This window comes from Heteronotia binoei, chromosome 5 (assembly GCF_032191835.1).
Source record: "Heteronotia binoei isolate CCM8104 ecotype False Entrance Well chromosome 5, APGP_CSIRO_Hbin_v1, whole genome shotgun sequence".
NCBI lineage: Eukaryota > Metazoa > Chordata > Lepidosauria > Squamata > Gekkonidae > Heteronotia > Heteronotia binoei.
The window spans coordinates 1200151-1228095 of record NC_083227.1 but is presented as its reverse complement, the minus strand read 5'-3'; the positions used below and the strand labels follow the sequence as shown (position 1 = coordinate 1228095).

At 49.9% G+C, this 27945-nt stretch overlaps 1 protein-coding gene and 1 pseudogene across 1 annotated transcript in view; both read right to left on the bottom strand.

The window, feature by feature from the left end:
- Positions 1 to 17553, bottom strand: part of LOC132572108 (zinc finger protein 436-like) — a 244086-nt gene extending 226533 nt beyond the window's left edge. The window contains exons 1-3 of the mRNA XM_060238904.1: positions 17455 to 17553; positions 13063 to 13561; positions 12162 to 12276 (exon numbers count right to left, since the gene is read on the bottom strand). Of these exons, the coding sequence (XP_060094887.1) occupies positions 12162 to 12276; positions 13063 to 13561; positions 17455 to 17540 (700 nt within the window). The 5' untranslated portion in view covers positions 17541 to 17553. The remainder of the gene's footprint in view (positions 1 to 12161; positions 12277 to 13062; positions 13562 to 17454) is intronic.
- Positions 1434 to 3146, bottom strand: LOC132570868 (zinc finger protein 420-like; annotated as a pseudogene).
- Positions 17554 to 27945: the final 10392 nt, after the last annotated feature.

Below are 27945 nucleotides of genomic sequence, written 5' to 3'. Positions count from 1 at the left end.
GAAGGTCAGAGCGCCTGCTCCGGCTGCAACGCCACTGAGGATGTTCTCCGCAGCTGAGAACGAAACGTCTGGAAGGAAAACTTTCTCCAGTAGAACACGCACTTGAGCCCGAAAGATCCTACAAACCCTAATGCCTGGAAATCCCTTGGCAACTCTCACTGCATGGTGCAGCAGGTCGGCCAAGCACCAGCACCAGTCCCAGAAGATGTTTCACCCAAAGGGTGATTAACATGTGGAATTCACTGCCACAGGAGGTGGTGGCGGCCACAAGCATAGCCGCCTTCAAGAGGGGTTTAGATAAAAAATATGAAGCAGAGGTCCATCAGTGGCTATTAGCCACAGTGTGTGTGTATGTATATAATTTTTTGCCACTGTGTGACACAGAGTGTTGGACTGGATGGGCCATTGGCCTGATCCAACATGGCTTCTCTTATGTTCTTATGAGACACAGAGATCGGACTCAGGTCGTGAGCAGAGGGCTCCGACTGCAGTACTGCAGCTTTCCCGCTCTGCGCCACGGTGCTCTCTGTATCAAATGAACCACACTTCAAAAATTATTGACTCTGTGTTCAATCCTTCTTTATGCATAACCTTTCTCACATTTATAGCAGAGCAATATATCAGGGATGGCCAACGGTAGCTCTCCAGATATTTTTTGCTTACAACTCCCATCAGCCCCAGCCATTGGCCATGCTGGCTGGGGCTGATGGGAGTTGTAGGCAAAAAACATCTGAAGAGCTACCATTGGTCACCCCTGCAATATATCATGTCAATTTCACAGTATATAACACAACAAAGAATAACATATGAGATTTAAAATCTGTACCACAATGCCCTACTATTTAACATTTACATTGGAACAGTAGCTTGAAGCACTTAGACCAATGCTGGCTGTAGATGAAATGACAATGTGATTTCTGAATGACTAATAACATTACATCCGTAGAGCCAGTTTGGTGCAGTGATTAAGTGTGCAGACCCTTATCTGGGGAAACCGGGCTGGATTCGCCACTCCTCCACCTGCAGCTGCTGGAATGGCCTTGGGTGAGCTGCAAGTTCTCACAGAGCTATTCTGCTCAAGAGCAGTTCTGGGAGAGCTCTCTCAGCCCCATCTACATCACAGGGTGTCTTTTGGAAAGAAGGAAGGTAAAGGAGATTGTGAGCTGCTCTGAGACTGAGATTCAGAGTGAACGGCAGGATATAAAGTCAATATCTTCTTAACAATGCCAATCCTTCAACAGCTGGAACTCAGACTAAATCTCTTTCCACATTCTGAGCATTCAGGTGGTTTATTCCTTGTGTGGGTTCTTTGATGCAGTGGAAAATTCCCCCTCACTGAATCTCTTTCCATATTCATCATTCAAAAAGTTTTCTCCCATGTATGTGTTCTTTGATACAGAAGACTGCTACTATGACCAAATCTTTTTCCACACTCAGCATTCAAAAGGTTTCTCCCCTATATGAGTCCTTTAATGATACTGAACATGGCCATTCTGAATGAATCTCTTTCCACACTCTGAGCATTGAAAAGGTTTCTCTCCTGTGCGGGTTCTCTGATGCTTTCGAAGAGTCCCCCTCTCACTAAATCTCTTTCCACACTCTGAGCATTCAAAAGGTTTCTCGCCTGTGTGGGTTCTTTGATGCTTTTGAAGACTGTCACTCCCACTGAATCTCTTTCCACACTCTGAGCACTCAAAACGTTTCTCTCCTGTGTGGGTTCTTTGGTGTGATTGAAGACTGCCACTCTGACTGAATCTCTTTCCACACTCTGAGCATTGAAAAGGTTTCTCTCCTGTGTGGGTTCTCTGATGCTTTCGAAGAGTCCCCCTCTCACTGAATCTCTTTCCACACTCTGAGCACTCAAAACGTTTCTCTCCTGTGTGGGTTCTTTGGTGTGACTGAAGACTGCCACTCTGACTGAATCTCTTTCCACACTCTGAGCATTCAAAACGTTTCTTCCCTGTGTGGATTGTTTGATGGTACTGAAGACTGCTATTATGACTGAATCTCTTTCCACACTCTAAGCATTCAAAAGGTTTTTCTCCTGTGTGGGTTCTTTGGTGCTGTTGAAGATAGCCACTCTGTTTGAATCTCTTTCCACACTCTGAGCATTCAAAAGGCTTCTCCCCTGTGTGGGTTCTTTTATGAATTTGAAGCTGTGAACTTCTACTGAATCTCTTTCCACACTCTGAGCATTCAAAAGGCTTCTCCCCTGTGTGTGTTCTTTGGTGTGACCGAAGATCACCACTGTGAATGCATCTCTTTCCACAATATGAGCATTCAAAAGGTCTCTCTCCTGTGTGGGTTCTTTGATGCATTTGAAGAATGCCATTCTGACTGAATCTCTTTCCACACACTGTGCATTCAAAAGGTTTCTCTCCTGTGTGTGTTCTTTGGTGTCTCTGAAGATCGCCACTTTTAATGAATCTCTTCCCACACTCTGAGCACACAAAAGGTTTCTCCCCAGTTTCGGTGCTTTGATGATACCGAAGATTGGAAATCCGACTGAATCTCTTTCCACACTGTGAACATTCAAAACGTTTCTCCCCTGTGTGAGTTCTTTGATGCTGTTGAAGTTTGTCATTCCGACTGAATCTCTTTCCACACTCTGAGCATTCAAAAGACTTTTCCCCTGTGTGGGTTCTTCGATGCCTTTGAAGACTACCACTCTGACTGAATTTCTTTCCACAGTCTGTGCATTCAAAAGGTTTCTCTCCTGTATGAATCCTTTGGTGTGATCGAAGTTTGCAACTCTGAATGAACCTCTTGCCACACTTTGAGCATTCAAAAGGTTTTTTCCCTGTGTGGGTTCTTTGATGGTTTTGAAGACTATTACTCTGACTGAATCTTTTTCCACATTCTGACCGTTCAAAAGGTTTATCCTCGTGTATTCTTTCCTGTTGGAGATTACTACTCTGACTGATCTTCTTTCCACACTCCGAAGGTTTCTCTCCTCTGTGTAATCTTTGTTTCACAAGAAGCTGTGATCTATGTTTGAAGTACTTTCCACACTGAATGGATTTACTTTTCTTCATTACATTTTGCTGTGGGAAAAGTACGTTATGCTGTCTTCCATCTTTCTTCTCCGCCAAGCAGCTGTCTTTCTTGCTTTTACGTCTGCATTTATCCCTGATAGTTCCTTTCATGTCTTCATTATTAACTCTGTCTGTCAATTGCTGATGAAGTTCCACACCCTCCTCATTAGTCTGTTCAGCCCCTGCTGGAATAATGAGAGAGAGACTGTTAGCATCTGGGAGGGCAGGTAAGGTCCAAAGTCATCTATGTGATGGCAATGGGAAAGGATTAGCAGCCCTTTGGTCTTGTCCAGCTTGGCTGGCCTTAACTAACCCCCTCCTCTCCCCAGAATAGCCAGGATTTAAGGATATCACGGCCTTTCAAGAGCCACAGCTGAGCTCTTGCCCAGGAGCTTCCGAACCTCTAGATTTCAGACCTCAAGAAGGCCTCCCTCCTGCCTCACCCAGTGGCCTTTATCATTCTACCAATCAAAGAGCTGCTTAGAAGTGAAGCAGAGAAGTCCCCTGGGCATTCCTTGCTTGTTGCCTTGAGATAACTGTGAAGGAAACCCACTCTCTGAGAGCTCATTTGGGAAGGGAACGCTTGCTTGGGATGCTCTTGAAAAACTCACTATCCTTTCATTGGATGCACAGCTGTTGTCTGTCTCCCTCATAGTATTTCTTATAAATCTGGCTTCTTTTGTGGAGAGGGAGGGTGACAGAGAGAGAATTCTTAAATGGGGAAGGAGAGAAATCCAAGCAGGAGTAGAAATTCTTCTGGAAGGACAGAAACCTGGTCAAGATCAAAGCCCACAATCCCAAACAGTATAAGGGGGATGGATCATTTCCAGATCACAGTCTGAGCAGACGTTTGTAATCCCATCCAGGGGAAAGGAGTGTTGAAAAGCCTGGCCACAGAGAAATGAGGATCTGGCCCCTTCCGGAGTCTTTTTGAGGGCCTTTCATCCCACCTTTGCCTCAGGCCAGGACGCTTTCTCTGGCCCGGGTGATGGCCACAACACTGGCTTCACTTGCCCCTGGGCAAGTGATGGGACAGGACTCAAAACAGTGTATTCTTGTCCAGTATTTTAATACCTGCCTAATCCTCATTTAATACATGCCTCATGTATTTGTGAGTTTCCTGCATTGTGCAGGGGGGTAGACTAGAAGACCCTGGAGGTACCTTCCAACTCTACGATTCATCCCAATGGCAGCAATTCACACCTTTGGAACCTAGGAAAGATCCTTACCCAGAGAGGCCACATTCTCATAGTTCTCCAGCATGACTTCCTGGTAGAGAGCTCTTTGTCCCAGATCTAGCAGGGCCCACTCAGCCTCAGAGAAAGAGATGGACACCTCCTCAAAGGAAAAAGGACCCTGAAAGAAAAAGCAGATGAGAGCCAGTTTGGTGTAATGCTTAAGTGTGCAAACTCTTATCCGGGAGAACCAGGCTTGATTACCCACTCCTCTGCTTGCAGCTGCTGGGAAGGCCTTGGGTCAGCCAGAGCTCTCTTACCTGGGAGAACCAGGCTTGATTCCTCACTCCTCCCCTTGCAGCTGCTGGAATGGCCTTGGGTCATCCAGAGCTCTCTTATCTGGGAGAACCGGGTTGGATTCCCCACTCCTCCACTTGCAGCTGCTGGAATGGCCTTGGGTCATCCAGAGCTCTCTTATCTGGGAGAACCGGGTTGGATTCCCCAATCCTCCACTTGCAGCTGCTGGAATGGCCTTGGGTCATCCAGAGCTCTCTTATCTGGGAGAACCGGGTTGGATTCCCCAATCCTCCACTTGCCGCTGCTGGAGTGGCCTTGGGTCAGCCAGAGCTCTCTTATCTGGGAGAACCGGGCTTGACTCCCCACTCCTCCACTTGCACCTGCTGCAATGGCCTTGGGTCAGCCAGAGCTCTCTTATCTGGGAGAACCGGGTTGGATTCCCCACTCCTCCACTTGCAGCTGCTGGAATGGCCTTGGGTCAGCCAGAGCTCTCTTATCTGGGAGAACCGGGTTGGATTCCCCACTCCTCCCCTTGCAGCTGCTGGAATAGCCTTGGGTCAGCCAGAGCTCTCTTATCTGGGAGAACCGGGTTGGATTCCCCACTCCTCCCCTTGCAGCTGCTGGAATAGCCTTGGGTCAGCCAGAGCTCTCTTATCTGGGAGAACCGGGTTGGATTCCCCACTCCTCCACTTGCAGCTGCTGGAATGGCCTTGGGTCATCCAGAGCTCTCTTATCTGGGAGAACCGGGTTGGATTCCCCACTCCTCCCCTTGCAGCTGCTGGAATAGCCTTGGGTCAGCCAGAGCTCTCTTATCTGGGAGAACCGGGTTGGATTCCCCACTCCTCCACTTGCAGCTGCTGGAATGGCCTTGGGTCAGCCAGAGCTCTCTTATCTGGGAGAACCGGGTTTGATTCCCCACTCCTCCACTTGCAGCTGCTGGAATGGCCTTGGGTCAGCCAGAGCTCTCTTATCTGGGAGAACCGGGTTTGATTCCCCACTCCTCCACTTGTAGCTGCTGGAATGGCCCTGGGTCAGCCAGAGCTCTCTTATCTGGGAGAACCTGGTTTGATTCCCCACTCCTCCACTTGCACCTGCTGCAATGGCCTTGGGTCAGCCAGAGCTCTCTTATCTGGGAGAACCGGGTTGGATTCCCCACTCCTCCACTTGCAGCTGCTGGAATGGCCTTGGGTCAGCCAGAGCTCTCTTATCTGGGAGAACCGGGTTGGATTCCCCACTCCTCCCCTTGCAGCTGCTGGAATAGCCTTGGGTCAGCCAGAGCTCTCTTATCTGGGAGAACCGGGTTGGATTCCCCACTCCTCCACTTGCAGCTGCTGGAATGGCCTTGGGTCATCCAGAGCTCTCTTATCTGGGAGAACCGGGTTGGATTCCCCAATCCTCCACTTGCAGCTGCTGGAGTGGCCTTGGGTCAGCCAGAGCTCTCTTATCTGGGAGAACCGGGTTGGATTCCCCACTCCTCCCCTTGCAGCTGCTGGAATAGCCTTGGGTCAGCCAGAGCTCTCTTATCTGGGAGAACCGGGTTGGATTCCCCACTCCTCCACTTGCATCTGCTGGAATGGCCTTGGGTCATCCAGAGCTCTCTTATCTGGGAGAACCGGTTGGATTCCCCACTCCTCCACTTGCACCCTGCTGCAATGGCCTTGGGTTCATCCAGAGCTCTCTTATCCTGGGAGAACCGGTTGGATTCCCCACTCCTCCCCTTGCAGCTGCTGGAATAGCCTTGGGTCAGCCAGAGCTCTCTTATCTGGAGAACCGGTTGGATTCCCCACTCCTCCACTTGCAGCTGCCTGGAATGGCCTTGGGTCATCCAGAGCTCTCTTATCTGGGAGAACCGGGTTGGATTCCCCACTCCTCCACTTGCACCTGCTGCAATGGCCTTGGGTCATCCAGAGCTCTCTTATCTGGGAGAACCGGGTTGGATTCCCCACTCCTCCCCTTGCAGCTGCTGGAATAGCCTTGGGTCAGCCAGAGCTCTCTTATCTGGGAGAACCGGGTTGGATTCCCCACTCCTCCACTTGCAGCTGCTGGAATGGCCTTGGGTCATCCAGAGCTCTCTTATCTGGGAGAAACCGGGTTGGATTCCCCAATCCTCCACTTGCAGCTGCTGGAGTGGCCTTGGGTCAGGCCAGAGCTCTCTTATCTGGGAGAACGGGTTGGATTCCCCCACTCCTCCACTTGCACCTGCTGCAATGGCCTTGGGTCATCCAGAGCTCTCTTATCTGGGAGAACCGGGTTGGATTCCCCACTCCTCCACTTGCACCTGCTGCAATGGCCTTGGGTCACCCAGAGCTCTTCTTATCTGGGAGAACCGGGTTGGATTCCCCACTCCTCCCCTGCAGCTGCTGGAATAGCATTGGGTCAGCCAGAGCTCTTTATCTGGGAGAACCGGGTTGGATTCCCCACTCCTCCACTTGCAGCTGCTGGAATGGCCTTGGGTCAGCCAGAGCTCTCTTATCTGGAGAACCGGGTTTGATTCCCACTCCTCCACTTGCAAGCTGCTGGAATGGCCTTGGGTCAGCCAGAGCTCTCTTATCTGGGAGAACCGGGTTTGATTCCCCACTCCTCCACTTGTAGCTGCTGGAATGGACCTGGGTCAGCCAGAGCTCTCTTATCGGGAGAACCTGGTTTGATTCCCCACTCCTCCCTTGCAGCTGCTGGAATGGCCTTGGGTCAGCCAGAGCTCTCTTATCTGGGAGAACCGGGTTGGATTCCCCACTCCTCCACTTGCAGCTGCTGGAATGGCCTTGGGTCAGCCAGAGCTCTCTTTTCTGGAGAACCGGGTTTGATTCCCCACTCCTCCACTTGCACCTGCTAGCATGGCCTTGGGTCAGCCATAGCTCTGGTAAAGGTTATCCTTGAAAGGGCAGCTGCTGTCAGAGCCCTCTCAGCCCCACCCACCTCATAGGGTGTCTGTTATGGGGGGAGAAGATAAAAAGAGATTGTGAGGCACTCGAGTCTCTGAGATTCAGAGTGGAGGGCAGGATATAAATCCAATGTCGTCGTCTTCTTAATTGTCAGAAACCACACCAGGCAGAGACTGCCCACTGGAAGTGATATAAGACTTGGGGACTGGCATGCAGACCCGCTCTTGCCCGGAATCCTTCTAGAAACTGCAGGAGCAAAAGCCCCCTGAGAAAGGAGAGGGGCCCAGGCTGTTGCCCTGCTCAGATCCCCTACCTGGGCTGGAGGTTCAGCAGCCGCTTCCGCACATCTGAAAAGACGCACGGCTCAACAGCATCTCTTCACTGCCTGTTCCTGAGAACAAAGGAGGAAAGAAGGGTGTTTTCTAGGACTTTCTATTCCATTTGCTGGTTTGGACCCTGCTTCACACACCCCCTTCCAAGGGTTGTGAAACCTCGCCCTCTGTACGCTCAACGTGGGTGTGTAGTATTTGTGAATTTCCTGCACTGTGCAGGGGGTTGGACCAGATGACCCTGGAGGTCCCTTCCAACTCTAGGATTCTATGAACACATTTTAAAAAACTTTCTACTAAATTCTGGGACAGGCAGAAGAGGAGCACCAGGGACCTGTGAGCCTTGGGGATTACAAAAGCTGACAACGTAATTCAGGCTTCTGGGAGTCCTGTGTCAGGGCAGGGTGGGAGGGAAGAGGAATGGAAATAATGTCAAGTGACACGTCATTGTCACATTTGGCCCACCTGTGATTTGAGCACATCGGGAGACTCAAGGCTAACATGCATGAGTTTTCAGAGTGTCTGTTGGCATGCTAACTGTCATGGGTGCTGGGGACTCTGCAGAGGAAGACGAGTCTGCCAAGGAAACTGTACCCCTGCCACCTGCACCAGTACCCCTGCCTCCTGCTGAAGAAGATCCCAGCCCCCCTGCCTCGCCCTCTCGGGTGGCTCGTGTGCGTGACTGCCTCCGTCAGGACCTCAGGGATCGGAGGAGGGCGGCACGCTCACGAGCAAGACGCTCCCTGAGTCCTGAGTTTTGAGAGGATTCTGGCCCTCCTAAGAGCAAGGATGCTTGAGTTGTAACAGGATCCTGGCTGCCTCCCAGAGCCAGCAATTAGCCCAAATGGGCAACAGCCAGCAGAGGGCTATATAGCTGTGGGCTTTGGGAGGAGGCTTTGTGGAAGCAACTAGTCATCTCCCTGACGTTCTAGCATCCACTCCGGCTTGACTTTGGTTCCTGACTCCCTGACTTTGGCTTTTGACTTCTGGACTCCCTGACCTCGGCTTCTGGACCTCGGACCTGCGATACTTGCACAGCGATTTGGATTTGGCACCTCGGACACTCCTGCTTGCTGGCTACAGACCTCGGCCTGCCTCTGGACTTTGCCTGACCCGGCCCCAGCCGTGACACTAACTTCACAACCAGGTTTTCAGCCAGATGCAACAGCACAACATCAAATCTGCCACAAGCTGCACCCCACAGCCCCTGGGGGGTGCCATGCCACACCCTGCCCTCCCCACCCCACAGCAGCCCATTAGATGTCCCTATAAGCAGTTACAGAAGCCAACATTTTCCGTTATTGTTGGCCTCAAGAAAGTGTTTTTCAGAGCTCTGTTGCTTCAGAAGTTGGAGGCTCTCTGCCTCTTGGCATCTTGGTGTTAAGAGCGGCTGCAGACCTGCTCCTGACAGCCACTTTTGAATCTGGCAGCTGGGGAGGGTGTCTCTCAGCTGGGAGACTCGACTTCAAGATCAAAAGAGTTTCCGGCTCAACATTTGGAAGAACTTCCCCCTCCCATATGAGCGGCTTCGAAAAGGAAAGAACATACATATTTGGACAGATTCCGTTTAAAACTGAACAAGTATTAATTGGATTATGGACATATCATATCACAACTTGAACAAAGGCAGACTGTGACCTTAAGTGAGAGAAGTGTGTTTGATGATTTATCGGGATTGAACTGATTTAAACTGGAATGTAAGAGAAAAATATCTTTTACGTGGAGATCTGGAAGGATTTCTAAATTTGGGATTTTGAGCTATTACTCAGCTTTTACTATTGGACTGAACTGTTTTGTGGGGAAGATGGCGCAGCAAGCAAAAACGGATGATCTAAAGGACTTTATGGATACCATATATTCTGTAAAAGTAGGAATCGGTCTCTCAAAAGAGCTGATAATAGATCGGGTGCAACAGTTTTTGGTGAAATGCAATGAAGTTGAAACTATACAAGAGCAGACAGATCAAGGTGTTCAAGATTTTTCTAATGAGCCGGGGAAAATGAATAAACAAGTGTCTGAAAATGTCTTGTGTGAAGTCAAAATGGAGGTGACATACGCAGTTTTACAGGAGAAATGGAAACTACAACCTATCAAGATTAATACAAAGGGGACTGACTTTGTTCTGGCTTCAACATTTCTTGCCGAACTGAAGATTCAACAAAAACTCAGTTTTATGGCAGACTCCAACTTGGAAGGCTTTTAAAAAGAAAGTTCCATGAATTCTGGGTTCTTTATTTGGACTTTTTCTCATTAATTTTTTCTTAAATTTTTCAATTGGATCATATAAATAAAAGCTTAAATCAGGGGATTTGTAGTTTTATATCGACAGTAAATTTAAAACAGGGTATTGGGTGGTAAATTGGTTGGAGTTTAGGAACTGGTGATTTTAAAAATACAGGGAAGGTTTTATAAGTGTTTTTATGAAGATGGGAGCTTTTAAAACTTAAGGTACACTGGAGAGAAAATATTAAAAGGACAAAATAATATTTAATAATAAATAACAGAGAATTAAATATTTTAAATAGGTAAATAGGTAAAGAGATATTTTATATTTCACTTTTTTATAGGCTAAATCCCCAGTGAATCTAGAAGTGTAAAGCTACTTACAATCTCACAAACAAGAAGCCGAGCTCATAATTTTGTAGTATTTTTGTTTCTGCATATTTTTGAATGTGTTTTCTTTTTTACCTTCTTCTTCTACATATGGTATGAAAATTGGGTATGTATTGTCCCTAATAATTCAAATCAATTTGAATAGTTTTTAAAATACATGTCTCACCATCAGCATACAGTAATTTAGAGGAACTTTTAATCATGTGAAGAATTGTTTTAGTGATTTTTCTTATTTAATTTGGGTAAAGTAATTTAGTGGAGTTTGTATTCTCTCTTCCTTGGGTAGTAAACAAGCTTGTATGGCAGATTAGGATTTCTTGTTCTCTCTTCCCTTTCTATAAGTACTATGGTATTTGGGTATATATTGTCTCCAATAAGGTTTAATCAATTTTGAATAACTTTTTAAGTGTATATTTTATTGTTGTCAATTTATGGCACCTTAGAGAGCAGATGTGTTTTATAATCTTGGAGATTTAGTTTGAAAATTACTTTTATTAATATAGACATTTATATGGTTGTATTGTGAAGTTACCCTATCTTTTGGTAGTAAACAAGCTTGTATGACAGGTTTAAATTTTTTGTTCATTTCCCCCCTTTTATTTTTCTTTTCTCTTGTTTTTAATTATTTTGCTTGTTATTTCTGTTGGATAAATGGATATGAATTATGATTTGATTAACACAACTGTAAGAAATCACAAGAAGGTAGGTTTGCCAATCCCCAGATTCCAGCGGGGGTTCTTCTGCTTTCCCAGGCTCCTTCCCGCCCCCAGTCAGCTGGCCGGCAGGGAAAAGCCCCGCCCCCACAGGACCATGTGCCTTTTCACCTCCGGAGGCTTCAGTCCCTGATTGAAAGGCTTCCTCTTGGGATGGGGTGTCTGTGAAGAAGTTGGCAGCAACTTGTGAGTAGAGAGGCCAATCCCTCACTTCAGAGTCGCCAGAAACAGGGTGGAAAGGGGGAGGGAAACCTCTGCTGAGCACTTCATTATTCCCTATGTGGAGATCGATTCTCATAGGGTATAATGGGGAATTGATCTGGAGGTTTCAGGGGCTCTGAGGGAGCTGTTTTTTGAGGAAGAGGCACCAAATTTTCAGTATAGTATTTAGTGCCTCTCCCCAAAGTACCCACCAAGTTTCAAAACGATTGGACCAGGGGGTCCAATTCTATGAGCTCCAAAAGAAGATGCCCCTATCCTTCATTATTTTCTATGGAAGGAAGACATTTAAAAAGGTGTGCTGTCCCTTTAAATGTGATGGCCAGAACTCCCTTAGAGTTCAACTATGCTTGTCACACCCTTGTTCCTGGCTCTGCCCCGATGTCTCCTGGCTCCACCCCCAAAGTCCCCAGATATTTCTTGAATTGGACTTGGCAACCCTACAAGAAGGTCACAAAACGCTTGTAGATTTTAATGGTAATATTTGGCTAAAACATGGAGGCTTGCAAGTATAATGAATCTTGTAGCTTTTTCTGCAGTAGAAATAACTGTAGTGTGTATATTTTATTTTTTTTCTTTGTATTTTTCCCTCTGTTTCCTTTTCCCTTTTATCTAAACTCAATAAAAACTTGAAATGTAAGACGCTGGAGGGGAGTCTCCCTTTCTTCACTGGGTAGAATGGAAGGAGGGCAAGAGATGAATATTTTAATTAATGTGAAGAACTGCCTTCCATGAACTTGTCTAATCCCCTTTGAGAGGAATCACAGTTGGTAGAGACTGAGTGCCACAAATTCACTCTGTGTTTTGTGAAGAGTTTGATTATTTCCCCTAGCCTGAACTCTTCACCCATCAAATTTACAGGGTGCCCCAATCACACCCAGGCACAAAGAGACCTTACCACAGGGGAGGGCATCTTGGGCACGCTCCATGGCCTGCGCCCTCTGCCCTTGCTCCAAGGAAGCTCCTTCTGCCTCAGGGAACGCAGCTTCTATCTTCACAGATGGGGCCCACATCTGAAAAAGCAGGGAGGGAGGGGAGTAAGAGATGGAATGGAAAAAGACCAAGGAATGGATCCTGCCCCACTCCCAGACTCTGCACCCTTCCGTCAGCAGACCTGGTGGGTTATCTGGAGGGAGAAGAAATTCTCTAGTAGAAGAGGCTGAGGAAGGAAGGAAGGAAGGAAGGAAGGAAGGAAGGAAGGAAGGAAGGAAGGAAGGAAGGAAGGAAGGAAGGAAGGAAGGAAGGAAGGAAGGAAGGAAGGAAGGAAGGAAGGAAGGAAGGATTATTCCCTACCCTTCTCTTGTAGTCTCAGACCAGCCTACAATCTCCTTCCCCTCCTCTCCTCACAACAGTCACTGCTAAATCTCCCATTGGGATTATTAACACTTGGACAAATATCTCTCAGGGGTATTTTAGGACGGGGGTGTTGAACTCATCTGCTATGGGGGCCGGATTTGATATAAGTGAGGTCTTGTTGGGCTGGCCATGGCGTGTCCTAAAATGTAGTGGAGACATAAACTTAATAAAAGACACAGAGAAACACAATTAAAACAAAAACACAATTTAAACATGCTTAAAAGATTAGCACTCTTGCAAGATTTTATTTAACAGTCTCTGATAATTGGAAGGAAGCAAGAGAGAGGAAGAAGGAAGCAGACGACCGCCAGTTGCTTGTGAGCCCGAAAGGAGCTTTCTGGGAGCCTGAAACGGCCCCAGGGTTGCTTGTTTGACACCCCTGTTTTAGGAGATGGCCGGATATTGTTGCTTGAACTGAACATACCTGGAGGGAATCTCCTCACCTGTTCTGCCTGCCTCTTCTCCTCTGCCTGGCTCAGGAGGAAACCTTCGGCCAGGGCCACCGCCTGGGAACTGGTCTCCGGCCCACATCCTCTGACCCAGCCCTGCATTTCCTGGGGCAGGAGAGTCAGGAACTGCTCCAGGATCACCAGGTCCACGATCTGCTTCTTGGTGTGCCTCTCCGGCTCCAGCCACTGGCTGCAAAGTCCATGGAGCTGGCTGCAAACCTCTCGGGGCCCATCGGCCTCATGGTAGCGGAACTGCTGGAAGTGTTGGCTGAGTACATCTGAGGTCATGGTGTCCTCAGCCAGGGTCTCTGGCCCAGCCCTTTCCCAGAATTCAGCACCACTCCCAGTTTGGAGGGGAAGGGGCCCTTTGCTTGCTCTCTTGCCAGTCCCAGCTCCTTCTGGGTCCTGCTCTTCCATCTCCTGCCCCTTCTCTTGAGTCACCTCCATCTGTGGAAAGATGCCTTCGTTCACTTGTCTCTGAAGAGGCTTCTCTCTGGGGGGAAGGAGAGATAAATGAGAAGGGAGATACACCCCCAACATCACAAACCGTCATATGCTTAGGTGGATCAGAACAAAAGTGCTTCTTGTGATTAAGTGTCTCTGTTGGGCTTTTTAGAGATGTTAAAAGCTGAGGCTCTCATTCCTTTGGCTCCGTCTGTCCAGGGGCCTAATCCCTAAAGCCAACCAGAGCCCCCAAAGGACCAGAGGAACTGGCGACCCCTTTACCATCTCAAGCATCTCTTCCAAAGGCCTGAAGTGTTAGATGAGAACTCTGACTGAGCACCATGTGGGGGGGGGCAACTACCCCTGACAGAAGGGCCCTTTTCCAGAGTCCAGCCTGTTTGGGAACAAGCCAAAGCCCAGCCCTTGGTGGCTACTAAGTATGCCAGGAGATCTGCCCACCCAAAGCCACCCCCGTGCCCTGCTGGTGCTGGCATAGACTGGGAATTGTGCCCGGGGTGTGTTTTGCTTGGGGAATGGGGCTCAGTCCACCTCCTGAAGCCTCTCCCAGTAAGGGCTCCAGGGCTGCTGGAAGGAAGGGGGGCCGGGGGAGGTGAGAGACTCTGCGGAATTCCCTTCCTAATAATTCCCAGCATGGTGTTGGCCTTTTTTGTTGCAACCGCACACTGTCTTGACATTTTCAGTGAGTTGTCTACCACAACCCCAAGATCTTTCTCTTGGTCAGTCTCTGCCAGTTCACACCCCATCAACTTGTATTTGTAGCTGAGATTCTTGGCCCCAATGTGCATTACTTTGCACTTGGCCACATTGAACCGCATCCGCCACGTTGATGCCCACTCACCCAGCCTCAACAGATCCCTTTGGAGTGCCTCACAATCCTCTCTGGTTCTCACCACCCTGAACAATTTACCTCCCCTATTTACCACCCTGAACACCACCCTGAAGGGACATCCAGTCATCAGCCTGCAAAATAATGCAAGAAATTCACAAATCTCTCCCTCAAAATTCACAGGATTGGCAATGTCTCCCCCCCCAACATGGATTCCAGAGTTCAGGATCAGATGAATATTGTGCTATTCTTGTCCCTATCGATCACCCTTTATTTCTTAGTTCTGTGGGTTCGATTCTCTATTTTTATTATTTCAGGAGCTCCATCAGTGGGGCCAGCACTCCAGAAGTCCTACCACAGTTGTCCCCCCACCCGCCGCCCCAAGCACCAAGAATACAGAGCTCCAGACAGAGAGTTCCAACCATATGCTGTGGCTAACAGCCACTGATGGACTTCTGCTCCATGAAAATGCTTCCCAATTCTACAGCAATTGTCAAATCATGATTTCACTTTAAGTGCAATTATCCAGATGTTTTTAAACCTTAGCAACAGAATCCCCCCCCCACACACACACAAACACACTTTCCCCATCTTTTGCCCACCTTGGGGGTTTTTTTGTGGGGGGGGGGGACTGTCTGCACAGAATTCTGCCAGAAGCTGCCTCTTCAGCCATAAGAGCACCTTTAAGTCATAGGAACAATTCATCTCTTTTTGACCCACTAATTTAGATGACACTAAATTGTTCAGGGTGGTGAGAACCAGAGAGGATTGTGAGGAACTCCAAAGGGACATGTTGAGGCTGGGTGAGTGGGCGTCAACGTGGCAGATGCGGTTCAATGTGGCCAAGTGCAAAGTAATGCATATTGGAGCCAAGAATCCCAGCTACAACTACAAGTTGATGTGGTATGAACTGTCAGAGAACCAAGAGAGAGATCTTGGGGTCGTGGTAGATAATTCACTGAAAATGTCAAGACAGTGTGCGATTGCAATAAAAAAGGCCAACGCCATGCTGGGAATTATTAGGAAGGGAATTGAAAACAAATCAGCCAGTATCATAATGCCCCTGTATAAATCGATGGTGCGGTCTCATTTGGAATACTGTGTGCAATTCTGGTCACCGCACCTCAAAAAGGATATTATAGCACTGGAAAAAGTGCAGAAAAGGGCAACTAGAATGATTAAAGGGTTGGAACACTTTCCCTATGAAGAAAGGTTAAAACGCTTAGGGCTCTTTAGCGTGGAGAAACCGACTGAGGGGTGACATGATAGAGGTTTACAAGATCATGCATGGGATGGAGAAAGTAGAGAAAGAAGTACTTTTCTCCCTTTCTCACAATACAAGAACTCGTGGGCATTCGATGAAATTGCTGAGCAGTCGGGTTAAAACGGATAAAAGGAAGTCCTTCTTCACCCAAAGGATGATTAACGTGGAATTCACTGCCACAGGAGGTGGTGGCGGCTACAAGCATAGCCAGCTTTAAGAGGGGATTGGATAAAAATATGGAGCAGAGGTCCATCAGTGGCTATTAGCCACAGTGTGTGTGTGTGTGTGTGTGTGTATATGTGTGTGTGTGTTGGTCACTGTGTGACACAGAGTGTTGGACTGGATGGACCATTGGCCTGATCCAACGTGGCTTCTCTTATGTGCTTATGATCAGTGGTTCTGAGTTGGGAGGGGGGGCAGAATCTAGATTTGCCTCCCCTGGGTGCAAACTGGGCCTTTTCTGGGATCCAACCCCACCCCCCCATGTCCAGCAACTTCCTGGGAGTTAGTAGTTGATGATGATGAAGCTTCCCCCCCCTGACTTACTTCTAAGGAGACCTTCCCAGGATCCGGCTGCAGCTTCCTCTGCAGCCCTCCTCCACCCTGCAAATGCAAACCCCTCCCCCGCCCCCCCCCATTGCACGGCCTCTCTAGCCAGCAGCTCGGAGGGCTTAACCCTTTGGGTGCTGCAGAGGAAGGGGAAAGGAGCTGCAGCCCGGCTGCCTTGTTGCTCTATGGGGCTGCTCGGGAGTAACTCTGCTGAAGGGAGTCTCCTTCGGAAACAGATGAGGGTCAGAAGATGCATCGCTTTCTCTGCACCCCCCCGCAACCCGCCTTGGTAGCGTTGCCAAGTCCAATCAAAGAAATAAATGGGGACTTTGGGGGTGGAGCCGGGAGACTTTGGGGGTGGAGCCAGGGGCAAGGTTGTGACAAATATAACTGAGCTCCAAAGGGAGTTCTCGCAGTCCCATTTATAGGGACCACGCTGCTTTTAAATGCCTTTCCTCCGCTGGAAATAATAAAGGATAGGCGCACTTTCTTTGGGGGTTCATAGAACGGGGCCCTCTGGTCCAATCCTTTTGGAACTTGGAGGGTATTTTGAGGAGAAGCATTGGATGCCATGCTGAAAATTTGGTGCCTGTATCTCAAAATACAGCTCCCCCAGAGTCCCAGATAACAGCAGATCAATTTTCCATTAACCCCTATGGGAATCGGTCTCCATAGGGAATAATGGAGTGCCCAGCAGACATTTCCCTCCCCTGAAGCGGGGGGAGGGCCTCCAAACTGTGGGATCCCCTGCCCCCACCTGGGGATTGGCAACCCTACGCCTTGGAAAGAAGAGGACGCCGGAGCCCCAATTCAGCCAGCCAGAAAGTGGCCTGCCTGGGGTGGGGGAGTTTGGGCCAATATTCCTGGGGAGGGGAGGAGGCAGAGCCCGGGGGCTTCTGGAAAAGGGACCTGGACCCCCCTCCCTGCCAGAGCCTCTCCCCTCTTGCAGCAGCCCCATGGAGAAGAGGAGGGAGGGGGGAGGCGGAGGCTTTGGGAGCCCCCAGAAATGTCTAGGGGGAGACTTGGGGGGAAAGAGTCAAGCTGGGGCGTGATGATGTCCAGCCCGTGGAGGGGGGGCTTTCCTGGGGGGTTTCAGCCTTCCCCACCCTGATTGGCTGCCTTTGCGAGGCATCTTTGCTTGCCTCGGTCCCTGTTTGGCTCCCCCTGCGTTTCATCACACCTGGATTCGCCTCTGGCCCCTTGGAGAGGTGGGCTAGCATCAAGAATGCAGAACAGTGGTAATAGTGGACATCAGAGTGCATGAAGGCAAAAGTTGCAATACCCCAAAGCAACTGAGGATGTTGCTGACATCTCCACGGAAGTCCTCTGACACAAAATCCTAGAGTTGGAAGGGACCTCCAGGGTCATCTAGTCCAACCCCTGCACCATGCAGGAAACTCGCAAACACCTCCCCCTAAATTCACAGGCTCCTCATTGCTGTCAGGTGGACATCTAGCCTCTATGGAAAAACCTCCAAGGAAGGAGAGCCGACCACCTCTCAAGGAGGAAGCCTGTTCCACTGAGGAACCGCTCTAACCATCAGGAATCCTAGAGTTGGAAGGGATCTCCAGGGTCATCTAGTCCAGCCTCCTGCACCATGCAGGAAACTCACAAACACCTCCCCCTAAATTTACAGGATCCTCATTGCTGTCAGATGGCCATCTAGACTCTGTGAAAAAACCTCCAAGGAAGGAGAGCCCACCACCTCTCGAGGAAGCCTTTTCCACTGAGGAACCCCTCTCAAGTTCAGGAATCCTAGAGTCGGAAGGGACCTCCAGAGTCATCTAGTCCAACCCCTGCACAATGCAGGAAACTCACAAACACCTCCCCCTAAATTCTCAGGATCCTCATTGCTGTCAGGTGGCCATCTAGCCTCTGTGGAAAAACCTCCAAGGAAGGAGAGCCCACCACCTCTCGAGGAAGCCTGTTCCACTGAGGAACCGCTCTAACCGTCAGGAATCCTAGAGTTGGAAGGGATCTCCAGGGTCATCTAGTCCAGCCTCCTGCACCATGCAGGAAACTCACAAACACCTCCCCCTAAATTTACAGGATCCTCATTGCTGTCAGATGGCCATCTAGACTCTGTGAAAAAACCTCCAAGGAAGGAGAGCCCACCACCTCTCGAGGAAGACTTTTCCACTGAGGAACCCCTCCCAAGTTCAGGAATCCTAGAGTTGGAAGGGACCTCCAGGGTCATCTAGTCCAACCCCTGCACAATGCAGGAAACTCACAAACACCTCCCCCTAAATTCACAGGATCCTCATTGCTGTCAGGTGGCCATCTAGCCTCTGTGAAAAAACCTCCAAGGAAGGAGAGTCCACCACCTCTCGAGGAAGACTTTTCCACTGAGGAACCCCTCCCAAGTTCAGGAATCCTAGAGTTGGAAGGGACCTCCAGGGTCATCTAGTCCAACCCCTGCGCTCTCTCTCTCTCTCTCTCTCTCTCTCGGCTTGGCTTTGTGAACGAAGATTTAAGAAGGGTGCAATAGTCCACGTCTGCTGCAGGCTCGCTGGTGGCTGACAAGACCAATGCGGGACAGGCAGATCCGGCCACAGTGGCTGCAGGGAAAAGTCTGATTTGGGGTTGGTGCTGTAGCAGTGCGATTCTTCCTCAATCTCCTTTTGTCCTCAAGACCAGCTATGCGTGCGTCCTCAAAGGAAGAGACAGCCTGGTGGATGGTGTGCCTCCATGCTTTGCGATCTGAGGCTAGGTCAGACCACTGGTGATGGTTGTGCGACAGGTGCCAAGGGATTTCTTCAAGGAGTCCTTGTACCTCTTCTTTGGTGCCCCTCTATTTCGATGGCCGGTGGAGAGTTCGCCATACAGGGCAATCTTGGGAAGGCGGTGGTTTTCCATCCTAGAAATATGCCCTGCCCAGCTCAGCTGCGTCTTCAACAGCAGTGCCTCGATGCTGGTAACCTCCGCCCGCTTGAGGACTTCAGTGTTGGTCACAAAGTCACTCCAGTGGATGTTGAGGATGGTGCGAAGGCAGCGCTGATGAAAGCGCTCGAGGAGTCGCAGGTGATGACGGTATAAAACCCACGATTCGGAGCCGTAGATGAGGGTTGTCATCACAACCGCTTTGTAAACATTGATCTTTGTGCCTTTTTTCAGATGCTTGTTGCTCCACACTCTTTTGTGCAGTCGGCCAAATGCACAGTTTGCCTTTGCCAGCCTGTTGTCAATCTCCTTGTCCATCTTGGCATCTGAGGAGATGATGCACCCCAGGTAGCTGAACTGCTGGACTGTCTTCAGAACTGATTCACCCACAGTGATGCAGGGAGGGTGATAATCTTCCTGGGGTGCAGGCTGGTGGAGAACTTCTGTCTTCTTCAGACTAACTTCTAGGCCGAATAGCTTGGCAGCCTCTGCAAAGCAGGACGTCATATGCTGCAGAGCTGATACCGAGTGGGAGACGAGTGCAGCATCATCAGCAAACAGTAGCTCTCGGATGAGTTTTTCCATTGACTTGGAGTGGGCCTTTAGTCGCCTCAGGTTGAACAGGCTGCCATCGGTGCGATAGCGGATGTAGACATCATCGTCATCATCTAGATCTACCGCGGCTCTTTGAAGCATCATGCTAAAGAAGATCGCAAAGAGAGTTGGCGCGAGAACGCAGCCTTGCTTTACACCTGTGCCTATTGGGAAGGGCTCCAAGAGGTCGTTGCAGTGTCTGACTTGGCCTCGCTGGTCTTCGTGTAGCTGGATGATCATGCTGAGGAACCTTGGGGGACATCCTAAACGTTCCAAGATTTGCAACAGGCCTTTCCTGCTAACGGTATCGAAAGCTTTGGTAAGGTCGACAAAAGTTACATACAGAGCCTTGTTCTGTTCCCTGCATTTCTCTTGGAGCTGCCTGAGAACAAACACCATGTCGGTGGTGCTCCTGTTAGCTCTGAAGCCGCACTGGCTCTCTGGGAGGAGTTCTTCTGCAGTGGTGGGCACCAGTCTGTTCAGGAGTATTCTGGCAAGGATTTTGCCTGCGATGGAGAGCAGGGTTATCCCACGGTAGTTGGAGCAGTCTGACTTTTCCCCTTTGTTCTTGTATAGGGTGATGATGATTGCATCGCGAAAGTCCTGTGGTAATTTGCCTTGTTCCCAGCAGGTGACAAGTACTTTGTGAAGTGAGCTATGTAGTACTGTGCCCCCATGCTTCCAGATCTCTGGTGGAATTCCATCAACTCCTGCTGCCTTGCCACTTTTCAGTTGCTTGATGGCTTTAACAGTCTCTTCTAGGGTGGGGATCTCATCCAACTCTGTTTTCACTGGTTGAAGTGGGGTGAGGTGGATTGCTGAATCTTGAACTACGCGGTTGGCACTGAAGAGAACCTGAAAATACTTCGACCACCGGTTCAGTTTGGATGCCTTGTCTGTGAGGAGCACTTGGCCGTCTGCACTATGCAAGGGACTCTGAGCCTGATATGATGGACCATATACTGCCTTCAGGGCTTCGTAGAACCCTCTTAAATCACCAGTGTCTGCACACAGCTGGGTTCTCTCTGCAAGCTTGGTCCACCAATCGTTCTGAATGTCTCGAAGCTTGCGCTGGAGGTTGCTACATGCAGCGCGAAAGGTTACTTTTTTCCCAGGACAGGAGGGCTGAGCAAGATGTGCTTGGTAGGCAGATCTCTTTTTTGCCAGTAATTCTCGGATCTCTTGATTGTTCTCATCAAACCAGTCCTTGTTCTTCCTTGTGGAGAACCCGAGGACTTCTTCAGAGATCTGCAGAACGGTAGTTTTTAGGTGTTCCCAGAGTGCTTCTGGAGAAGGGTCTGTGGGGCAACTGGGGTCCTCCTCTCCTGGGTGTGGGTTTAAAGTGAAGACGGAGATTGCAGTGTACAAGACGATGATCCGTATGACATTCTGCACTGGGCATTACTCGGGTGTGTAAGACATCTCGAAGGTCTCTCTGGCGCACCAGAATGTAGTCGATAAGGTGCCAGTGCTTGGACCGTGGGTGCATCCAGGTTGTCTTCAGACTGTTCTTCTGCTGGAAGATAGTGTTGGTGATGGTGAGCTGGTGCTCCATGCAGAATTCTAGCAGGAGGCGCCCGTTGTCATTGCAGTTGCCAATGCCGTGTTTGCCAAGTACTCCTTTCCAGGCTTCCGAGTCTTTACCTACTCTGGCATTGAAGTCGCCAAGGATGATCACCTTGTCCTCTGTAGGGGTCTTCCGTAAGAGTTTTCCTGCACCATGCAGGAAACTCACAAACACCTCCCCCTAAATTTACAGGATCCTCATTGCTGTCAGATGGCCATCTAGCCTCTGTGAAATAACCTCCAAGGAAGGAGAGCCCACCACCTCTCGAGGAAGCCTTTTCCACTGAGGAACCCCTCTCAAGTTCAGGAATCCTAGAGTTGGAAGGGACCTCCAGGGTCATCTAGTCCAACCCCTGCACAATGCAGGAAACTCACGAACACCTCCCCCTAAATTCACAGGATCCTCATTGCTGTCAGGTGGCCATAAGAACATAAGAGAAGCCATGTTAGATCAGACCAATGGCCCATCTAGTCCAACATTCTGTGTCACACAGCGGCCAAATATACACACACACACACACACACACACACACACACACACACTGTGGCTAATAGCCACTGATGGACCTCTGCTCCATATTTTTATCTAACCCCCTCTTGAAGGTGGCCATGCTTGTGGCCGCCACCACCTCCTGTGGCAGTGAATTCCACATGCTAATCACCCTTTGGGTGAAGAAGTACTTCCTTTTATCTGTTTTAACCTGTCTGCTCAGCAATTTCATCGAATGCCCACGAGTTCTTGTATTGTGAGAAAGGGAGAAAAGTACTTCTTTCTCTACTTTCTCCATCCCATGCATTATCTTGTAAACCTCTATCATGTCACCCCTCAGTCGACGTTTCTCCACGCTAAAGAGCCCTAAGCGTTTCAACTTTTCTTCATAGGGAAGGTGTTCCAGCCCTTTAATCATTCTAGTTGCCCTTTACTGAACTTTCTCCAATGCTATAATATCCTTTTTGAGGTGCGGCGACCAGAACTGCACACAGTACTCCAAATGAGACTGCACCATCGATTTATACAGGGGCATTATGATACTGGCTGATTTGTTTTCAATTCCCTTCCTAATAATTCCCAGCATGGCGTTGGCCTTTTTTATTGCAAACGCACACTGTCTTGACATTTATAATAATAATAATAATAATTTTTATCTCTATCCCGCCCTCCCCGCCGAAGCAAGCTCAGGGCGGTTCACAACATAAAATTCACTATACATCCGTTATACTTATAAAAAACATGGTTAAAACAAATTATAAATTATTAAAATTAACATTTAACAATTAACATTTAACAATATGGCGTTATAAACATTAGATCTTCAGTGGAATTCAGTGATTAACAGCATTCTCAGCAGCATTTCCTAGCTTTGTCACTAGTTGAAGGCCATCTTGAAAAGGTGGGTCTTACAGGCCCTACGGAATTGATCTAAGCATCGTAGGGCCCGCACCTCCTCAGGGAGTTGATTCCACAGCAGTGGAGCTGCGACAGAGAAGGCCCGATCCCGGGTGGCCTTCAATCTGGCCTCCCTTGGCCCAGGGACATTCAGCTGGTTTTTTCCAGCTGACCTCAGCGCTCTCTGGGGCTCATATGGGGAGAGACGGTCCCTCAGGTAGGTAGGTCCTCGGCCATATAGGGCTTTAAAGGTAATGACCAGAACCTTGTAGCGAACTCGGTATGCCACTGGCAGCCAGTGCAGTCCGCATAGCCCCGGCTGTATGTGCTCCCACCTTGGGAGCCCCAGCAACAGCCTAGCCGCCGCGTTCTGCACCAGCTGCAGCCACCGAGTTCGGCACAGGGGCAGCCCCATGTAGAGGGCGTTGCAGTAGTCCAGTCTCGAGGTGACCGTAGCATGGATCACCATTGCTAGGTCACGGCGCTCCAGGAAGGGGGCCAACTGCTTCGCCCGTCGAAGATGAAAAAACGTGGACTTGGCAGCGGCCGCTATCTGTGCCTCCATTGATAGTGAAGGCTCCAGAAGAACCCCCAGGCTCTTGACCTTATGGGCTGCTTCCAGCTGCACACCGTCAAGGACTGGCAAGGGGATTTCCCTTCCCAGGGCACCGCGACCCAAGCAAAGGACCTCTGTCTTCGTTGGATTCAACTTCAGCCCGCTCAGTCTGAGCCAACCTGCCACGGCTTGCAGTGCTAAGTCCAGGCTTTCTGGGACGGAGCCAGGCCGGCCATCCATTAGTAGATAGAGCTGGGTGTCATCAGCATATTGATGGCACCCAAGCCCAAACCTCCGGGCAATCTGGGCAAGGGGGCGCATGTAGATGTTAAATAGCATCGGGGAGAGAACTGCCCCTTGTGGCACCCCACACACTAGTGGGTGCCTCCGGGACAGCTCCCCCCCAATGGCCACCCTTTGTCCCCGTCCATCAAGGAAGGAGGAAAGCCACTGTGAGGCCAATCCCCTAATCCCTGCGTCGGCGAGCCGGCGGGCCAGTAGCTGATGATCGACCGTATCAAATGCGGCCGACAGATCTAGCAGTATCAGCACCGCCACGCCGCCTCGATCCAGATGCCGCTGGAGGTCATCTACCAAGGCGACCAGCACTGTCTCCGTCCCATAACCCGGACGAAAGCCGGACTGGTGGGAGTTTAAGGCGGAAGTGTCATCCAAAAAACTCTGCAACTGTGACGCCACTGCCCTCTCTATAACCTTACCTAAGAATGGTAGGTTCGAGACCGGTCGGTAGTTCGCCAATTCGGCCGGATCTGCTGTACTCTTTTTTAGGAGAGGGCGGACCATGGCCTCTTTCAAAGATGTTGGAAACTGCCCTTCCAAGAGGGATCTATTTATGATATCCCGCACAGGATATCTAAGCTCCCTCTGGCAAGATTTAATTAGCCAGGAGGGGCATGGGTCAAGGTCGCAAGTTGTAGGGCGTACAGTTGAGAGGATTTCGTCGACTTCCCCAAGACTAAGCGCGTCGAAGTGATCCAAGATAACATCAGAAGACAGGCACAGAGCCCCGGGTTCTTGTACTGCATCCAATGTGGCAGGAAGGTCCTGGCGGAGCAACGAGATTTTATCTGCAAAAAAATTCGCAAAAGCCTCACAGCCTATTTCCAATTCTCTCATGTTTGGTCTGCCTTGGGGCAGAGTGGTCAAATTCTCAATTATCTTAAATAATTGTGCCAGGCGCGAATTTGCAGATGCAATCCTAGCCGCAAAGTAATCCTTCTTTGCGGCTTTGACTGCCATCTCATAAGACCTCATAAACGTTCTGTAGGATGTTCTCGTCGCTTCGTCACGAGTATGCCGCCACCGCCTCTCTAGTCGTCTGAGTCCCTGTTTCAGTTGGCGTAGCTCCGAGGTGTACCAAGGAGCCAGCCTACTTCGGGGGCGCAGAGGACGCCGGGGTGCAATTTCGTTGATGGCCCTGGATAACCTGTCATGCCAGGTATCTACCAGGTCATCAAGGGAATTGCTAGGGGGCCAGGGGTCCCACAGAGCCCTTTGGAACTGCTCAGGGTCCATCTGACTCCGCGGGCGAGCCAAAATAGGCTCGCCGCCCGTACAGGGTTGAGGAGGCGCACCCACACGAGCCTTGAGGGCTAGGTGGTCCGACCATGGCACCGCTTCTACTGCGATACCGTCCACCAAAATCCCGGACGCAAAGATCAAGTCTAACATGTGCCCGGCCTGATGCGTGGGGGTGGTAACCCCTGCACAATGCAGGAAACTCACAAACACCTCCCCCTAAATTCACAGGATCCTCATTGCTGTCAGGTGGCCATCTAGCCTCTGTGAAAAAACCTCCAAGGAAGGAGAGCCCACCACCTCTCGAGGAAGCCTTTTCCACTGAGGAACCCCTCCCAAGTTCAGGAATCCTAGAGTGGGAAGGGACCTCCAGGGTCATCTAGTCCAACCCCTGCACAATGCAGGAAACTCACAAACCCCTCCCCCTAAATTCACAGGATCCTCATTGCTGTCAGGTGGCCATCCAGCCTCTGTTCAAAAATCTCCAAGGTTCTGAGACTCCGTAGCAAGGGAGATAAGATACATGGGATCCCGTTTTGATCAAGTGACCTTCAGCTTTATTTTAATTAAGAAGATCCAGTCCCAAATCCAGAGGACTGTAGTTCATGAAACCCCAAGGCCGTCCAGTGACCCCCCCCCTTAGAGAAGTAACCCTCTGTCTGGGGCAGGGATGCTCTGTATTCTTGGTACTTGGCGGGGGGGGGGGGCAACAGGAGAGCACGATTCTCCCATGATTTTAGGTATTTCACCAATAATATCCATCCAGAATTCCTTGGGTTTAGGGTACAACGACCAAACCTGCAAAAAAAAATCCCCCACATTTTCTCCAACAATCTGCAGATGCTAAAGGAGTTTGACTGTAAGGAAGAACAGCGAAAGGAATAAAAGGAAGTACACCAGGAGGGATATACTGAGCAAGGCTGACTAAGAAATTTAGAGTTTGAGAAGAACTCCTCTGTTACAAACAATTCTCCCAGTGTGGTGGCAATTCTGACCATCCTGATTCGTTGGGGCTCGATGGGACTGCACAGCGCAAGCCTTTGGCCTGTCCAGCTATCAATCAGGAGTACTTGTGTGCCATTGGTTGAGTCCGCGCCTCTCTCCCACCTTAGTGGCTGCTGCCAGCCAGCAAAGCTGATTCTGTCAGAGAGCACACGGAAGCTTACATTCTGAATAAAAATTGGTGGGTCTTAAAGGTGCCATTTGACTCCTGCTTTGTTCTACTGCTTCAGGCTGCCCACTTGGATCTATCTGTCAATAAAACTCAACCACCCTTAGTTCTGGCAGTTACTGTGGGAACACCCTATTGGCCCATCACACATCAGTCACTCATCTCTGGCCTCCCATTGGCTGACTCCTTTGCCCCTGCCTCCTGTAGGCCCAGAAATGTTGCACACACTGGCCAAAGCAGTCTTACCTCAGAGACAGCCACATCTCCAGCTCTTCTCTGTCAACCAGGGAGGGACGGTGGCTCAGTGGCAGAGCATCTGCTTGGGAAGCAGAAGGTCCCAGGTTCAATCCCCGGCATCTCCCACTAAAAAGGGTCCAGGCAAATAGGTGTGAAGAACCTCAGCTGGAGACCCTGGAGAGCCATGAATGGGGCTGTGGCTCAGTGTTAGAGCATCTGCTTGGGAAGCAGAAGGTCTCAGGTTCAATCCCTGGTATCTCCAAAAAAGGGTCCAGGCAAATAGGTGTGAAGAACCTCAGCTGGAGACCCTGGAGAGCCATGAATGGGGCTGTGGCTCAGTGTTAGAGCATCTGCTTGGGAAGCAGAAGGTCTCAGGTTCAATCCCTGGTATCTCCAAAAAAGGGTCCAGGCAAATAGGTGTGAAGAACCTCAGCTGGAGACCCTGGAGAGCCATGAATGGGGCTGTGGCTCAGTGTTAGAGCATCTGCTTGGGAAGCAGAAGGTCTCAGGTTCAATCCCTGGTATCTCCAAAAAAGGGTCCAGGCAAATAGGTGTGAAAAACCTCAGCTGGAGACCCTGGAGAGCCATGAATGGGGCTGTGGCTCAGTGTTAGAGCATCTGCTTGGGAAGCAGAAGGTCTCAGGTTCAATCCCTGGTATCTCCAAAAAAGGGTCCAGGCAAATAGGTGTGAAGAACCTCAGCTGGAGACCCTGGAGAGCCATGAATGGGGCTGTGGCTCAGTGTTAGAGCATCTGCTTGGGAAGCAGAAGGTCTCAGGTTCAATCCCTGGTATCTCCAAAAAAGGGTCCAGGCAAATAGGTGTGAAGAACCTCAGCTGGAGACCCTGGAGAGCCATGAATGGGGCTGTGGCTCAGTGGTAGAGCATCTGCTTGGTAAGCAGAAGGTCCCAGGTTCAATCCACGGCATCTCCCACTAAAAAGGGTCCAGGCAAATAGGTGTGAAGAACCTCAGCTGGAGACCCTGGAGAGCCATGAATGGGGCTGTGGCTCAGTGTTAGAGCATCTGCTTGGGAAGCAGAAGGTCTCAGGTTCAATCCCTGGTATCTCCAAAAAAGGGTCCAGGCAAATAGGTGTGAAGAACCTCAGCTGGAGACCCTGGAGAGCCATGAATGGGGCTGTGGCTCAGTGTTAGAGCATCTGCTTGGGAAGCAGAAGGTCTCAGGTTCAATCCCTGGTATCTCCAAAAAAGGGTCCAGGCAAATAGGTGTGAAAAACCTCAGCTGGAGACCCTGGAGAGCCATGAATGGGGCTGTGGCTCAGTGTTAGAGCATCTGCTTGGGAAGCAGAAGGTCTCAGGTTCAATCCCTGGTATCTCCAAAAAAGGGTCCAGGCAAATAGGTGTGAAGAACCTCAGCTGGAGACCCTGGAGAGCCATGAATGGGGCTGTGGCTCAGTGTTAGAGCATCTGCTTGGGAAGCAGAAGGTCTCAGGTTCAATCCCTGGTATCTCCAAAAAAGGGTCCAGGCAAATAGGTGTGAAGAACCTCAGCTGGAGACCCTGGAGAGCCATGAATGGGGCTGTGGCTCAGTGGTAGAGCATCTGCTTGGTAAGCAGAAGGTCCCAGGTTCAATCCACGGCATCTCCCACTAAAAAGGGTCCAGGCAAATAGGTGTGAAGAACCTCAGCTGGAGACCCTGGAGAGCCATGAATGGGGCTGTGGCTCAGTGTTAGAGCATCTGCTTGGGAAGCAGAAGGTCTCAGGTTCAATCCCTGGTATCTCCAAAAAAGGGTCCAGGCAAATAGGTGTGAAGAACCTCAGCTGGAGACCCTGGAGAGCCATGAATGGGGCTGTGGCTCAGTGTTAGAGCATCTGCTTGGTAAGC